Source organism: Pelodiscus sinensis, chromosome 24, assembly GCF_052426305.1.
Source record: "Pelodiscus sinensis isolate ZL-2025 chromosome 24, ASM5242630v1, whole genome shotgun sequence".
Taxonomy (NCBI): Eukaryota; Metazoa; Chordata; order Testudines; family Trionychidae; genus Pelodiscus; species Pelodiscus sinensis.
In genome coordinates this window covers 4,947,550-4,964,528 of record NC_143075.1, presented here as the reverse complement: position 1 = coordinate 4,964,528, position 16,979 = coordinate 4,947,550, and the positions used below count along the sequence as shown (strand labels likewise).

At 45.9% G+C, this 16,979-nt stretch overlaps 1 protein-coding gene and 1 long non-coding RNA gene across 7 annotated transcripts in view; one reads left to right on the top strand and one right to left on the bottom strand.

Moving 5' to 3' along the window:
- Positions 1–13,399, top strand: part of PRDM16 (PR/SET domain 16) — a 537,737-nt gene extending 524,338 nt beyond the window's left edge. For 4 of the 6 annotated variants that reach the window (XM_075906567.2, XM_075906566.2, XM_089773174.1 and 1 more), the window contains 2 exons: positions 575–749; positions 5,835–13,399. In XM_075906567.2, coding sequence (XP_075762682.2) covers positions 575–749; positions 5,835–5,969 — 310 coding nt within the window. In that variant the 3' untranslated portion in view covers positions 5,970–13,399. The remainder of the gene's footprint in view (positions 1–574; positions 750–5,834) is intronic. The other 2 variants (XM_075906568.2, XM_075906569.2) reach the window with 2 other exon arrangements.
- On the bottom strand, positions 789–11,694 carry LOC142819437 (uncharacterized). The gene is made up of 3 exons (XR_012897336.2): positions 11,556–11,694; positions 3,728–3,824; positions 789–872 (listed from the first exon to the last, which is right to left on the bottom strand). It is a non-coding gene; the product is annotated as an uncharacterized LOC142819437 (long non-coding RNA).
- Positions 13,400–16,979: the final 3,580 nt, after the last annotated feature.

Here is a 16,979-nt window from a genome sequence, read left to right as displayed (position 1 = left end):
TGTTTGGCTAGAGTATCCTCTACAATATGTACCAGTTCCGACTTACATACAAATTCAACTTAAGAACAAACCTACAGTCCCTATCTTGTACGTAACCCGGGGACTGCCTGTAATGCAAAATATTGTTATATTCAGAGGGGTTTTTCAGTGCATCCGTGTTTTCCAATTCAGCCAATTAATTGGCACATTAAAAGCCTCAGGAATATGGTGCATTGGCTCTATTCCCCCAACTTTCAGGAATAGCTTAGTAATCAGGCATCTCTGATCAGGAGACTAGAATGAAAGCAGGAAATAGACCAAACCACTGACCATACAGGAGCACTAATGCTTGAGATGTACGTGCATAACCATGCTTCATGCTTTCCCCTTTTTCTTTGCTCCTTTCATCATGCCTTTTTTTTTTTTTTTTTTTTTTTTGGGTCTACCTGCTTGTCTGTCTCTCCATGCATGTGGCTTGTGAGATCCCATGGTATGTGCATGCAGGCACTGAGTTAGCGACACACACATTGGTTAGATTGTAAACGGTGAGACGAGCTAACAACAGGTCAACCCCTTCCCCTGGTCATTGGTACAGGTGTATTGAGGAGGACGAAGCCGGCTTGTTAGATTTGGAGCAGATGCCGAATTTTGGGAAGGGGCTGGATCTTCGCAAAGCAGCCGAGGAAGCATTTGACGTTAAAGATGTGTTTAATTCCACCTTAGACTCTGAGACAATAAAACAGACTCTGTACAGGCAGGCTAAAAACCAGGTAGGTATATGACAGAACATTTTACCGAGCTGGGTTCCTTCAGCCAGGTCTGTGTTCTGTCCACACTGAATCGGAATTCGGACTAACTTGGGAACCACATCTGTTTGCTGTCATGTTGCAGTCCTGGAGAAATAGGAGTTGGGAGGGAATTGTTATCTTAGGTTTTATATAATTTATTTCTTATACCATTAGAATACTGTGGAGTGAATGCAGGTTTCTCTCTCTGACTATAGAAACCTAGACAGAAATATGATGATACGATAGTTACAAACTTTGGGCTAGAACCCTCAGCTGGTGTATGTTGGACAAAGCTTCATTGGTTTCACTGGATTAATGACAAATTTGCACCAGCTGAACATCTCGCCCATTGAAACTGTAATAAAATAGAACAGGATTATTATTATTATTATTATTATCAATAATAACAACAATAATAAATTAATAATGGCATAAAATCTGATTCCAAATTTTATTTTCTAGACTTGCTTGGAGAATTGCATCATCTTAAGAAAATTTAGACAATGCCTTTGTTTTGCATATAGTGCTTTCAGCCTAACAAGTTGCACCTTTCAGATAAAAATTCCCCATTATTCCCAAAAGACAGGCCAGTGCGGGCACAGAAAAAGCAGATGCCAGCCTTCTTCCAAACTTGGAAGCGAAGCCCTGACATTTCAAACAACATGGAAAACTTTTTGTTTAATTAGCATGGCTCTGAGCTCACTGGGTTTGCCATCAGCAGAAATGCCACGAGAGGCTCTGTTCTCAGGGCGTTTGTATCCTGGTGCAAATAAAGCAGCAACCCATGGCATGAAGGAGCCGTTCTGTGAGCTGTCCGGCCCCATTGCCAGGACAGAGAGGATACATTGAAATGAGCTGTAGAGAACAAGTCTGTACAAAACCTGCAAACTTTTTGCCATTATCCCGCCTAAAAAAGGCCAAACAGTTCAAAGGCTTAAGTATACTAGGGCAGGCCCCGGGACATCTTTATCTGCTTCAGATTTTACTGGGGGTGAGACCAGCTACTGATCTGGAGTCATTCTGGGCTCAAAGCAATGGGAATGTAAAACAATTTCTCTTAAAGACCATCCCAGGGTGCAAAGAAATGCAGTTTCCTAAGAGAGGTGGGAATTTAATTAAGGGTCAGGTGAGATTATGCTGGAAACCATAAGGCTACTTTTATATGAGAGGGGTCGCCGTGTTAGTCTGGATCTGCAAAAGCGACAAGGAGTCCTGTAGCACCTTATAGACTAACAGAGGTATTGGAGCATAAGCTTTCGTGGGCTAAGACCCACTTCACATGCATCTGCCGAAGTGGGTCTTTGCCCACGAAAGCTTATGCTCCAATATATCTGTTAGTCTGTAACAGTGTTTCCTGATTTTATTTGGCCATGGAACCCTTTTCAGCTTAAAATAATTTCAAGGAACCCCCAGGGTTCCCAGAGTAAAATTTTTGGCAAGCAAAAAAAAAAAAAAAAAAAGTCCCGCCAGAATTGGTCGAGCAAAAAAACCCTGCAAAATACTCTGTGTCTTTAAGAGGGGGCGGGGCAATGCCGCATTCTCGCGGAACCCTTACTTTCACTGTGCGGAAACCTGGGGTTCCACGGAGCACCAATTGGGAAACACTGGTCTATAAGGTGCTACAGGACTCCTTGTCGCTACTTGTATAGTAGCTGCTTAAGACTGGGATCAGGAAGTTGGGGTGTGGGTTGCCTATTGGAAGAGGTGGGGTTATGTTGTACAGATTTGACTGCACTGAAGGGAGTATTTTGGTTATAAAGACAGCACTGAAGTTCTCTTCTAGTGAAAAAGGAAATCATGTCTCCTTCCAGCACAAGCCACTTGCATGCCTCTGTCTGTGTCCTTTTACTAATACGCTGAGTGTACTAACTAGTTCAGCACAACTTGATTTTTCTTGGTGGCAGTGTCAGAGCTCTGGGACATGTTACATACTGGCAGATGTGATCTTACCTGGACAATTTAAAATTCTCTGCTCTGCATGCAGGCAAGCTTGTGGGAAAATAAGATTTGATCTGGTCTGCCCCGCCCAGAAACCTCACATTTCTAACAAGGCTAGCTCCCTGTCACTGCAGTACTGCAATGCACACATTCATGCAAATACCCCTAAAGCAACCCCCCTACAATGCATAGTGATGAGCATGAGAAACGATGGCCAGATTGCGAACTAGATCTGAATTTGAGCTTCCATGGGGGAGGTTATATTTGGAAGGGGTTTTGGTGGGGAGGATTGTTACTGTTGTTTATTACATTTGTATTGCGCTAGCAGATCAGTGTCCCACTGTGCTGAGCTGGGGTGGGTAACAAGCAGCCAGGTGCACCTCGCCGGGGTTAGTCCTTGGCAGGCCGCCAGATGCATTATTTACTGGCACATCCGCAGGCATGGCCACTTGCAGCTCCCATTGGCTGGGGATCGCCATTGCCAGCCAATGGGAGCTGCGGGAAGCAGCGCAGACCAGGACTCTGCAGGTACATAAGGGCATGACTACACTGCCACCTTAGTTCGAACTAGGGTGGCTAATGTCGTCATTCGAACTTGCAAATGAAGCCCTGGATTTAAATATCCTGGGCTTTATTTGCGTGTTCCTGGGCGCCGCCATTTTTAAATGCCCTGTAGTTCGAACTACCTGCTCGTGGCTACACATGGCACAGACTAGGTAGTTCGAATTAAAGCTCCTAATTCGAACTACCGTTACTCCTCCTGCAATGAGGGCAGGTAGTATTTAAATCCCGGGCTTCATTCGCAAGTTCGAATGCTGACATTAGCCACCCTAGTTCAAATTAGGGTGGCAGTGTAGACATACCCTCACAGGTCCAGCAGCCTGCCAGGAGCTAACCCAGGTGTCCTGCATCCAGCCCATAGGCCAATTACTACCCAGGCCTGTGCTAGGCTCTGTACAGAGATTGCAGTAAAGAGAGCATCCTAGGGCGAGCTCCCATCCTGCAAAGATTTAGACACGTACCTGTCATTAAACAGGGGGTCATTCCCTCGACTGTAACCCACCAGGCGTAAAGTTCAGCACAGGCATAAAGCGGTGCAGGATCAGGACCGGGGTTGTTCTAAGGTGCAAAACAATGGATGAGACAAACAAACGTGGAGGAGGGAGAAGACCTCGGTAGCAGCAAAGCCACCAAATGATCATCCATAAGCAGATGGACCAGGCTTTGTCAGCTAGCCGTGCTGTGATGAAGACACGCAAACATGCCTGCCCACATACCACATGCACGTTCCCAAACAGACCCTCCTGCAGGCTCCGACTCCCCCCAGGCCCAGTGGAGACGTGCAGGGAAATCCGCATTTCAAAGTCTCCTTTTCCTTGAGCCAACGATTGCTTGTGGGGACCAGAGTTTCACAGACACGAGTGCCTGCTTTCCTCAGGTGCACTGCACAACTACCCTGCTCAGGTGTGTGTGCATGCAGCGGGGGGGGGGCGCATGACTCATTAGCAACACACACAGTTCCATGTGCGCTTCTGAAAACTGGCCGCCAGAACTCCCTGGCTACGTCTAGATTGCATCCCTTTTATGAAAAAGGGATGCAAATTAGACGTATCTCAATTGCTAATGAAGCGGGGATTTAAATCTCCCCCACTTCATTAGCATAAAAATGGCTGCCGCTTTTTTTCGGCTCAGAGCTTTGCCGGAAAAAAGCGCCAGTCTAGACGCGGATCTTTCAGAAAATAAAGCCTTATTTTAAGAGGGATAAGGGATCTTTCAGAAAAGGCTTTTCTTTTTCTTTTTCAGAAAAGTCTAGACTGGCGCTTTTTTCCGGCAAAGCTCCGAGCTGAAAAAAAGCGGCAGCCATTTTTATGCTAATGAAGCTGGGGAGAGTTAAATCCTCACTTCATTAGCAATTGCGATATGTCTAATTTGCATCCCTTTTATGAAAAAGGGACGCAATCTAGACATAGCCCCTGAGTACGTTCGCTGGGAAGAATAATGCCCTTTCCGGGAGGGGCCTAGAAGCAAATGGCAGCATTTGTTGTGCAGTGTAAAGTTCAAGGAAGCAAGTTAAGGAGTTAGTTTAAGACACTCTTTCTAAACCCACTGTTGCCTGCCAAAACTCTAGACCCGTGATGGGCAATTGAGGCTAGTGAGTGGGCTGCATGAGTGGACTCCTTCCTGTCAGTGAACAGCAAAACTGTCCTAATCAAGAAAGTCTCCTGGGTTAGGACAGTTTTGCTCACTGCGCTTGCCTGCCTAGAATCAGCAGTGTGCTGGGTTGAACTGGAGCAGCACTGAGACTGGATGCAGAGGGAGTGCCCGGCTCTCACAGTCAGGCTATGTCTAGACTGCAAGCCTCTTTCGAAAGAGGCTCTTTCGAAAGATACTTTCGAAAGAGCCTCTTTCGAAAGAGAGCGTCTAGACTGCACGCGGAACTTTCGAAAGAGCAAGCCGCTTTTTCGAAAGAAAGCACCCAGTGAGTTTGGATGCTCTCTTTCGAAGAAGCCCTATTTACATTCAAGAACGCCTTCTTTCGAAAGAAACACTTTCGAAAGAAGGCGTTCTTCCTCGTGAAATGAGGTTTACCGCCGTCGAAAGAAAAGCCGCGTTCTTTCGATTTAATTTCGAAAGAACGTGGCTGCAGTCTAGACGCAGGTGAAGTTTTTTCGGAAAAAGGCTACTTTTCCCGAAAAAAACCCTGAGTCTGGACACAGCCTCAGTGTTGGGTGCAATCCACCCACGCCTCACTTCACGTGCTTTACGTGTGTGTCGCTTTAGTAACACCAGTAGGAAAAAAATGGACACAGATGGAAACCAGCAGAATCTGGCAACCCTACGCATGGGCAACAGCAAACAAAACATCTCGACAGCCACATAAAGATCCCTGCTGGGTGGCAGGTTGTCCATCCCTGCTCTGGGGCAAGGGCCGTGTGTTTTCCTCACCTGTGAACATAGATGTGGATTGTCAGGCATGATTCCTGTCCCACTCCACAGTGACTGACACTGATCCTCCTGAGTTTCTGGTATGCAAAAGTCACATGACTTGCTACTTCCTGGGGATTATCCCAGGTACCAGGAAGTGTGCATTCACCCATTTCCCTTCCTGTGCTTCTTCCCCTCCTGTAGGCTTATGCAATGATGCTGTCCCTTTCTGAGAACACTCCCCTCCATACTTCCTCCCAGAATTCTCTGGATGCTTGGTTGAACATGGCAGGAGCAGCGTCAGAGTCGGGGACCTTTAACCCCATCAACCACCTCTGACGGGTCGAGAAGGCGCGGGTTGAGAGTCCGAGCGAGGAGGTGGCGGAGCTGCGGGTGCTTTATCAGAAATTCAGGCACGCAGAAGATGGATCAGAGGGCCTCAGGGAGTCGTCTGGGCTTTTGGCTGGGAGACTAAACCTGTCACCTGTGACCTGCCAGTCCCGCCTTGGGATTGATTGGCAGGTGCTCCTTCCAAGAAACCCTCCACACAGGACAGCCCTGAAGCAGCCCTGGGATTCCGCCATCTCTAAGAATCGTGTAAACAAGAAGAGAATTGCAACGGTGCAATCATATACCGGCCCCAACACAGTGACAAGCCAATATACCTGAGCCAGCTACTTTCTGCTTATAAACTAAAACTTGAAGTCATTCAACCCTCTGCCCCCCGCTCCTCCCCCCACAACACACACACACACACAACATTCACTCCCGCTGAATAACAGTCCCCAGGGGGGAAAAGATCAAGAGCTGCTCCATCCCTGGTGTGATTGCAATGTGGACCCCAGAGTGATAGCCTGGAATGGTGAATGTGCCCCATTTAACTTCGCTCTTTGAAAGAGCAGGCAAAACTCCACTGCCCGCAATAGCACCCTCTCCAACATGCAATGTCCACACAGGGCTGGCTTCTGCCAAGAGCACAAACAACTGGTGCAGGGTATTTCTGGGGCTGCACATATGTGCCCACAAACACATAGACAACGTTAGCTTGACCCTAGACAACGCCTATGTATGTCTCCCCCGAAGGGTCTTTCAAATGCTGTCACTTCAATGTCGGGGGAGAAACCCCTTGTGTGGGATTGCTGGTGGTTGCTTATGCCGAGAATCATGCTCCCACTTCCCTCATCATTTTGATTATATGGCTAAAGAAAAAACCCCACGCCCTTCCTTTTTGAATAACTTTGAGTGCTGCTCCGCTCTCCAAGCATGTGGGCAACGATATGTTTTCTCTCTGGATCTAAAATTACTTGCAAGTGTTTATGGATGATTTTCCATTGCTTCACCATCTCGGCTCTTTTGCAGGCCTAAAGCAGCCGCCAGAAATCTTGCGACATTGGTTTGTGCGCTCGCTGCATTGGAATAACAACCTGGTATTGTAGCTATGATTTGTAGAGGTCACGCGAAAGCGGGAAATCATTCTGAAAGGGGTGAGAAATATTACAAAGGGTAACACGAGCTTCTCGGACGACGTTTGTAATGTGTGTGCTGAGAAATGCCTAGATTTGGTGTCACCGAATCAGAGATGCCTGAAGGTAAGATAGGTGCCTGCCCCAACGGGACTTTAAATTAAAGTAGAGGGGCCCCAAATTTGCCCATCTGAGTGCTGCATCAGCAACTCGCCTAGGGACCTCCGGCTGCTTGAAGGACCCGGTTTTGTACAAGCCCAGTTCTGATCCCACCGAGGGTACGTCTACACAGCAACGTTATTTCGGAATAACTGATGTTATTCCAAAATAACATAGTGCGTGTCTACACTACAAGCCTTTACTTTGAAATAACGTCGAGCTGGAAGACTTCCTACTCCAACTCATGGGAACTCTCATTTAATGAGGAGTAAAGGAAGTCGAAGGAAGAGTGTGTAGGCAGCATCAAAAGTCGAGGTAAGCTATTTCGACTTAAGCTACACAATTGATGTAGCGGAAGTTGCATTGCTTAATTTGACTTTAGCCTTGCTGTGTAGATGTGCCTTCAGTGAGCAGGGCTCTTTCCACTGACTTAAATGGAATTGGGAGCAGGTCCCAGACACTTAACGCTGGTTAACTCCTGGTAGTAAGCGTTACTCCTTGTAGTAAGTGCTACACCTCGTGGTAAGTGTTTTCAGAATGGGATCAGTAGTCAACTTCAGAGACATTTCTCACGGTAGTAAGCACATCTGTGTTTGAGAGATTGGACCCCTAGTTTATAAGTATGAGAACAGACGGTAGCAGCTCTGCTGTTTAACACAGGGGTGAAGATCATGGAAGCAGTGGAGGTTCCAGCATGCAATGCTTCATCTTGAAACAATGGCTTAGATTACAATGGAGCATTGCATGCTGGGATTTGTAGTCCTGATGGGCCACACCTCACACTCCAGATGTCAGCCACGAGGCCTCAGCTGGTTGCCACTGGGATAGAGAGAATGGAAGGATAATTAGCAGCATTGCATAATTCTCCATAGTTCACCCTGCGAAAGATGACACGCCTCCCGCTAGTTTCTCCAACACACCATGAATATGTGCCGAAGGCTCCGAGTCCAGCAGTGATGTATTTAATTTCCCCCACCCCCTCCGGTTTCAGATATTTGCACAAAGCTCTTGACTAGGCATAGCCCAAGAACTGACAAGGTCAAAAGAAACCAGTCTCTAAGAGTCAGATGAAACATTCCTTTCCCTGGCACGTCTGCCTATGCTAACATTACAGTACTTGCCATTTACTTGGGCTTTAAATTATTCCTATAGGGGCCAATTTAAAATAATGAAATAATTGTTTTTTTTCCTAATGGAATTTACCTTAATCTGTATATAACTTGTAATTTTTTTTCGAATTCTTTTCTTATTTTATTTCTTCCTTAACAGTATTTTTGCATTGGATATCATTATTGTGAAGAAATAATGTTAATATAAGTATCTAGTGAAGGACCAAAATTGTGTAATTAAGGTTGTATGTTGTATGATTGATAACCAGGGAGTAGATTTTGTATGTGCCAAATGACCCTACATAATCCTGCTATTCTTGCTACCGATTTTTCCGACAATCATCTGTTTTGTTAAATTTCAGTTTCCAACTACATGTGCATGTAGGATGTGTTCTATTTATTTCTTTTATTGTTTGGGGGGAAAATCTCACAACCAGAAAACAACAACAAAAGAAAAATCCTTTTCCAACATGCCCTTACTAAAAAAACAAACACATTTAAAAAGAGAGAGAGAGAAATACAGCAACAAAACCTGTAAATAAAAATAACTGTGAAACTCCATATTGTAGCCAATATGGCATGCAATGCAAATGTGCCATATTTGAGGGGAGAAAATCAGTGCTTATTTTTATACAGGAATGGAAACAAAATCCCAGTAGGGTAATGTTTTGTTAACTGCAAGCAATCTATGCCTTGTAAATACCTCACATACAAATCTAGGAGGGCAGATGGTTAACACTGTAAAACATCAGGAGAACACCGATTCAGCTGGCATTTGTCGCCATTTCTGAAAGGAGCTGGTATAATTACCAGAACAAAAAGGTGGCTCTTCTAAAACGGGGTCGTACGTAGCGAGGTTATCAGCAATACCGTTACCAAAATATTTACTCTTTTGCAAAACAAACATACCCCAAAAGAACCCACAAGGTGAAGTTTCATCCTGCAAATATTCTTCGCTTTAAAGTAAATCAATAGGTTGAACCTCTCTGGTCCGGCAACATCCATGGTCTGGCATGATTTTAGTTTGCTAGATGTCCACTTATCATGGGTGTGGCCAAGTTTCCCACAGTCCCATAAAGTTTATTTACAGCCTCCAGGCCTTGCTCTCAGTATTCTATGCTGTTATTTAGCTCTAACTTACCCCTAAACCTTCAGAGGGGTAGCCTAGTTAGTTTGTAACTGGGAAAACTTAAAAAACAACAAAAAGTCTTGCAGCACCTTAGAGACTAACACAACTTGTAGATGGCATCATGAACTTTCGTGGGCACAACCCACTTCTTCAGATGAATGGAGTTACCCCTAAATGTCTTCTAAGAGCGAAGTGAGCAGTGGAAGGGTTGCCTGATGATATTGACCTCCGTGGTCCGGCAAATTCTCTAGTTCGGCATCGATCAGGTCCCAAGGATGCCGGACTAGAGAGGTTCAACCTTGCATGTGTTTGCAGGATCAAGGCTAAGCAGCCCACTCCTATTGATATTATCAGTGATCGTGCTCACCACACACCAGCAGGCATTTAAGCCCGTTCTAAACTTTAAGCATAGGAGGCAGCCAGCCCTCCTCTGTTAAAACAGGTAAGCCTGTGCTTGGACTGTTCTTTGTTTAAAGTTAAGCACATGCTAATGTCCCTTTCTGGAGTGGGTGCCCTGCTAGAAAAAGCCCTCAGAGTAGGAGCAAGGATCTGGCATGGGGTTTTGAGGAGGTCAACCTCGCTTTTCCGTGTGTGGAGATCAATGGCGACCTTATCTCCAAACCTTGGGCAAAGAACTTAGAAACAGAAATAGTATAAAAGCTTTTTTTTTTTGGTCTTCCCTGCAGTCTGTGGACACCGCCCCATTATTTGCTGCACTGTTTCTTCAAAAGAACAATGTGCTCAGAGCTCTTAATTCTGCCTGAGGCGGAGCAGTGTCTGTTTACCTTCTAGGCGCTGCGGCTAAGTAGTTCACAGATTTGAATAGGGCTGGTGGAGGAGACGTTAGCACTCACCGTGAGCAAGGGGGACGCTGTCTAGGCCTATATTAAGGAGATGAAAGATTTTTTTTAATCATAAAATGATTTTTTTCTGTTTCCTGTGACAGGTTGAACCTCTCTAGTCTGGCACTCTGGTCTGGCAACATCCGTGGTCCGGCATGATTTTAGTTTTCCAGGTGGCCACTTAGCATGGGTGTGGCCAACTTTCCTGCAGTCCCATAAAGTTTGTTGACAGCCGCCAGTCCTGGCTCTCAGTGTTCTGTGCTGTGATTTAGCTCTAATTCACCCCTAAATGTCTTCTAAGAGCCCAGCAAGCAGGGGAAGTGTTGGTGATGCTGGGAAGCAATATTGACCTCCCGTGGTCCAGCAAATTCTCTGGTTTGGCACTGGCCAGGTCCCAAGGGCGCCGGACTAGACAGGTTCAACCTGTACTTAAAAAGACCACACTTTGTTTCCTTCCTTTTCTTCTAGCTGGTCTGTGTCCATTTCAGAATCCAGACTTCTCTGAATCAGCACTGACTACACATTTTAAGATATTTCCCCCAAGCCAGATAAACAAACACCACCCCAATTAAATTTCGTATCCCTTCGCCCCTTCTTTAATTGCACTCAGAGTGTCGTGATTGGTAGCTCCTGATTCTGGGGGGCTTGAACAAAACACGGTTGCTTATTCTGGAGGATGTGCTCTGAGACCTGCTTATGTCAAGAATAAATAGTGGCAAGAATGATCCCACGTCAGGACGGAGACTCCTCTAGAGCTAGCAATGGGCAGGATCTGGGGTCTTCGCGGGAGCTAAGTAGTGCCCGTGCACACTACACCACTACCATATTATGCTCAGGAACCATGTGCTACATCGGGGGGGGGGGAGTTGGAGGGACTGCCATAAGGCCTGGTAACTGTTTGAAATCAAGGGTCCTGTCCCAGAGGTGATGATGGGGGAGGGGGGCTATTTTTATAACCTGTTTTCCTGTCTGCAGCAGGTAGCCATATTGCCATAGTAACACGGGGAGAAAGTGGGGACGAACTGGACCCGCAAAGTGGTTGTTCCTGTCACTCGGTGGATCCAAGTTGAACATTAGCAGCCTCTGGCTGTGCCAAACTGTTCAGTACTGCTGAAATAAAACTATTAGGCAGAGGGGCCCTTCCTTCTACTGATTGCTTCTTTCAGTGTAGATATTTTATATACGTGCTAATTATAAAAGCAAAATAAAAAAGTTCAAAGTACCTGCTGCTCCTCTCTGTTGCTCACTCAGACGCCAGCATTCAAAGTCAAGAGGTTAGTCACTTGGCAGGTACAGACCGTTCAAGGTGCAATGCGAACGTGCCAGCTCCATCCAGGTAGAATGCACTTGCTTTGTGTTTTTGGGAGCGCCGGGTCTGTCTGGGGAGAATGCACCTGATCTGCTGTTAGACACATCAGGCACGTGCCCGTCGGAGACACTTGCTGACTGTTTTCCAGAATCCATCGCCTGGGCTGCTGAACGTCCCGGCTGCGCCCCATAATCGCATGTCGTGACGTCACTGGACGATCAGAGCCCAGCCGGGTGCTGGCAACAACCCAAACCCAGAGGGTTACGAGCACCACAAGAGCTGACACGCCACACGGCATTCCAGGATGCAAAACCAAGTTCTGATTTTCTGTCTTGCTCCACACTCTTAGTGGAGTCACTCGGGTTCCCCCGAAATCAGCACTTAGAAAGTCAATGGCTATTGGCAACGGCTTCTTTTCTTTGCATTTCAGACGCAGCCTTTACAAGAGCACTTGCACAATGACATATTACCATGTTTAGACTCTAAGGATCAAAGCACTGGATTGTGAGCCCCCTGTCCCCCCTCCAGCCTATTTCAATCTACTGACTTGCATTCAATTTTTACGTGCTGTATTTTGTGTGTGTGCGTGCGTGTGTGCGTGTGGGGGGGGGAAGCATCATGGTGTAGGAACCTGCACTTTGCTGCCTGTTTCAAAACAAACAGGGAGTGAAGCAGTCTGCTCAGCCGTGTGTTGGTAACTTGAGGGCAAAAGCTCTGCTCCTAGTGGATGGTCAGTAGTGTTTAAAGCCATGAAACGGTTGCTCTGTAGTGTTGAGTAATACTGTGATTACAATGTTATTGCATTCGTTCGATATTTTTTTTCTTTATTCTGTCATTGATTCTTATTACCACTTTTGGAAAAGAATGAAAAAGAGAGAGGGGGGAAAAAAGGCAGCTTTGATTTCCAAATGTGCAATTCACATGTGAACAAAGTCATTCTGAAACTGTTCCTCAATGTATTTTACGTTCTCATCACGCTCTTCAAAGCAAGAGATATTTTGCCCTGATATCATTTTCAGCCTGCAGAAGATGTAATTTAAAACATATATATATTATGCTTGCAAAAATCATACATCTGCATCCTATGTCAATCCTTCTCCCATTGTTACAATACAGATTTGATTTAGGGCTTGGTTTTTTGTTTTGTTTTGTTTTTTTCCTTTAGAACTGTATAGTGTTTTGTTTTGTTTTTAAAAAGAAATCAATTGTAAATGTCTGGTTTTCATATAATGTTTAAAAAACATTGAGAAAGAGGATGGTGCTTGTTCCATATCATTCTTGATTGTATATTGCTTCTGTTATGTTTATAAGTAAACTGTGCATGACTTGTGTTTAGCAGTCATTATGGTGTCTGTTTGTGAAATTTTTATCAAAAAGAAAAAAAATTCTGTAGATGCACTTATTGTATATGTGATTAGGTTCTGCGTCCAAGGCTTGAGGCCTTGAACTGCCAAGGAAGAGAAAAAAAGAGGCGGCAGTTATTAATTAATATGAAATCGCTTTGTTGGGAGCATACTGAAATAAAAGAGATGATGTGTAGAAAATCACTCAAAAAGGCGATTTTACCAATTTCATTTTGATGCTTGTGATAAAAGGCAAATGTATTTGTGTAGAGAAAGACCTTTAAAATAATGACTAGGGAAGCTGATTTTGAGGTTAATGCTGTAGAATAGGAATGTATACCAAATGTAATCTTTCCAATGCTACAATGAATTTATACATGAGATTGATATGCAATAAACCTGTGTGCTTTTCTAAGGAACGGCCCTGGGAGCTTTCTTGACCCCAGACAATCTACCTTAAAGTGATGCTTGAAAATTGTGCCACATTTTCATTGTGAAAGTTGAGAAATCCCAAAGGGTGCTGGTTGGACCTAAGAAACTCATCAGCGGGCCCGTGTGTTTCTGTGGGAACAGAGGTTTGAATAAAGGACGGGGCCCTTCATGGCTTTCTGGTTTTAGGTGAGATGGGGTTGTAAAAGTTGGTGGGGCGGGGCTGGACTCTGTGATCGTCTCAGTAGAAAAACAGCATCTTGGATTCCCTGTGCCCGCCCGACTCTGCTGTTGTTGCTGTGTTTTAAACAGAGCGGCAAAGGACAGTCCATTTCTTTTTCCGGCGGTAAGTTACACGTCATATGGACATAGGGCAGGGGTGGGCAATGAAACGGTGTCTGCTCACCAAGGTTAGCTCCTGGGAGCTGCTGCTGCTTTATCTACCTGCGCCGTCGCAGGTCCGGGTGATGGCAGCTCCCGTTGGCCGGGGCCGGCAATCTGCGGCCAACAGGAGCTGCGATTCCCCGGACCTGCAATGGCGCAGGTAACTTCGGTGGTGTGGGGGCCCACCAGGAACTAACCCTGGCAAACCGGATCCAGCCCACAGGCTAGTATTTGCCCATCCCCGAGGAAGAGACTCACAAGGGCTTCTCCAATGACAAGGGGAACACTACAGTGCTGGTGATATTTCTTTAGAGAAGGCCCAAGGATGAGGAGTGAGAGCAGAGGCATGAACTCGCTTGTCAGGAGAAAGGGCTTGTGGTGACCACTAAAGGTGGCAGGACATTTGCATTAAGAACATAAGAACGGCCACAGTGGGTCAGACCTACGGTCCATTTAGCCCAGTGTCCTGTCTTCCCACAGTGGCCAAAGCCAGGTGCCCCAGAGGGAATGAACAGAGCAGGGAATCATCAAGTAATCCCTCCCCTGTCACCCATTCCCAGCTTGTGACAAACAGACTCTAGGGACTCCATTCCAACCCATCCTGCATAATAGTCATTGATGGACCTAACCTCCATGAATGTATCTATCTCTTTCTTGAACCCTGGCCTTCACAACATCCTTTGGCAAGGAGTTCCGCAGGTTGACTGTGAGTTGCATGAAGAAGTATTTCCTTTTGTTTGCTTTAAACCTGCTACCTATTAACATTGTAGAATGACCTTAATGAGCGTAACCTTTACATGGCCACATCTGAAAGGCAGCAAGAGACATGTTAAGCAGAACTTCTGGATGTTTTGGAGATGACATTGGCGTTTCTGGTACTCTAACCCTCTTGAGTTCTTCTTCCCAGGTCAAGAAGAGATGTCCAACGCTATTGGGTACGCAAACATCAAACTAATGAGGTTTCCTGTTTCTTAGCCGAAAATTCGCAGTGGCAGGTGAGTCTCTTCCATTCTGTGAGAAGAACTGAAATCTGTTGTGAATATTTTCCCCTCAATGCGGTGAGTGGAGAGTTAGTGAAATCTCTAGCGGTGGCGGTCAGAGGTTTCAGCGGGGGTCACTTGAAGCAAAACCGACTTGAAAGCAGGGTCTTTGAACTCACCATGTGCATTACAAAACTGATGAATGGTCCAAGCTTCAAAAAGTCATTCATGGTGCTCATATGACAGTATCCAGCATACTACATAATAGCACTTCCCGGGCATTGGTCATATAAGGATTTTGGTCTCGGCCGAACTTTGAATTGAAATCCTCTGCCTCTGTGGCAGCTGGCAACCTCTCTCCTCATTAGCCCTGGAGGGGAGTTAAAAAAAATCTATTGGATAAGAAAGCTTTGATAATAGAGTGATTGTCAGGCGGGCTTTAGTGAGAGAACAGAGACATTGAAGAGAATATTGCTGACAAGCGGACTTTGTCATCCAGAAAGCACTCGCTTCTCCCCATAAACTGGTGAGAAAAAGGCTCCATTTGTAGGGAGAGAAAAATAATCAACAGGAGAAGGGGGAAAAGAAAGCCAAGGAAAGATCTGTTCCCAGCAAAATGTGTGTTGTCCATGGTGGGGTAGATCCATCATCTTCCTGAGTAGGGTTCCATCCTGTTCATTTGCCGGGACATCTGTTCTCTGCCAATAACCTTATTTTCTTGAATATACAAAATGCAGCCTAATAATCCAAATAGGTGTTTGATTATGCGTACATAGGTCTACGAATGAGGCGTGAGTTCCAAAAGCCAGGGAGAGGGTCAAAAAGATTAGAAATGGGAGGAGGGTAAAATACAGCCTGTGGATCACATCTAGTCCATGGACCCTTTTGTCTGGCCCCTGGACTCAATCCTGCATCCCCCCCTTCTGGCCCAACAACAAAAATGATTCGGGGCATGGAACGACTGCCATAGGAGGGGAGATTTAAAAGACTGGGACTTGTCAGCTTGGAAAAGAGATCACTAAGGGGGATATGAAGGTGTGGAAAAAGTGAATAAAGAAGACTCATTTATTGCTTCCCATAACACAAGAACTCAGGGTCACCAAATGAAATTAATAGGTAGCAGGTGTAAAACAAACAGGAGGAGGTTTTTCTTCACACACCGTGCAGTCAACCTGTGGAACTCCCTGCCAGAGGATGTTGTGAAGATCAGGACTTTAAGAGGGTTGAAAAAAGAGCTATATAAATTCATGGAGGAGAGGTCCACCGATGGCTATTAGTCAGGATGGGGAGGAATGGTGTCCCTAGCCTCTCTTTGTCAGGGTGGGATCACTTGATGATTCCCTGTTCAGTTCATTCCTTTTGGGGCACCTGGCATTGGACACTGTCAGAAGACAGGACACTGGGCTAGATGGACCTTTGGTCTGACCCATTATGGCCGTTCCTATGTCTCTAAAACTACAGTCCTGCTTGCTCGCTGGAGTGCGAGATATTGTAACGCCAGCAGGCAGAATTGAGCCTGGGACCTCTGGAGCTTAGTGCATGAGCCTCTACCACATGCACCAAAACCCAGCTGGCTGGTGGCTAAGGATATAGAGCAGACACATTAAGTTCTCTGTGAGGGTCTCGGGGCCACGAGGTGGAAGAGTGCCCCACCCAGCAGAGGTGTGGGGGTTACAGTGTCGTCTACTTTCCATTGCTGACCCAGCCCAGAGGACAACGTGCAGATCGGTACGTTAGTTTGCCACTTGTTAGTGTGACGGGGCAACCTCTGCATGTGTCCTACCTTGTCCGAGGGAGCTGCACTCCAGAGAAAGGGCACTCTGTCTCGGGCCATTTCTGGGGTCTCCGGCCATTTCTGGTCCCTTCTTGGAAATACGATGGGAAACCACTTTTCTTGTGCTAATTCGCGTGCAGAAATGACATACATCCGTCATGAGGCCTGGGCAGAGCCACCATGTCTGAGGGACGAGCCAAACTCTTCTGAGGTTTGGGATGTGCTTTGGATGTGGCTTCTGGCTAGGACTGGAGCCACCTGCTAAATTTGGCTCTGGACTTGAATATTTCTGCTATTCAGTGCTAAGGGTCTGGATCGAGCCCTCTTTGAACTGTATTTTTTTAAGCACCAGCTAGTTCTCATCAACAGCTCGATTCCCCGAAACCCATCGGTAGCTTGAAGTAGCTCCCTCCTTGCTTCTACCATTG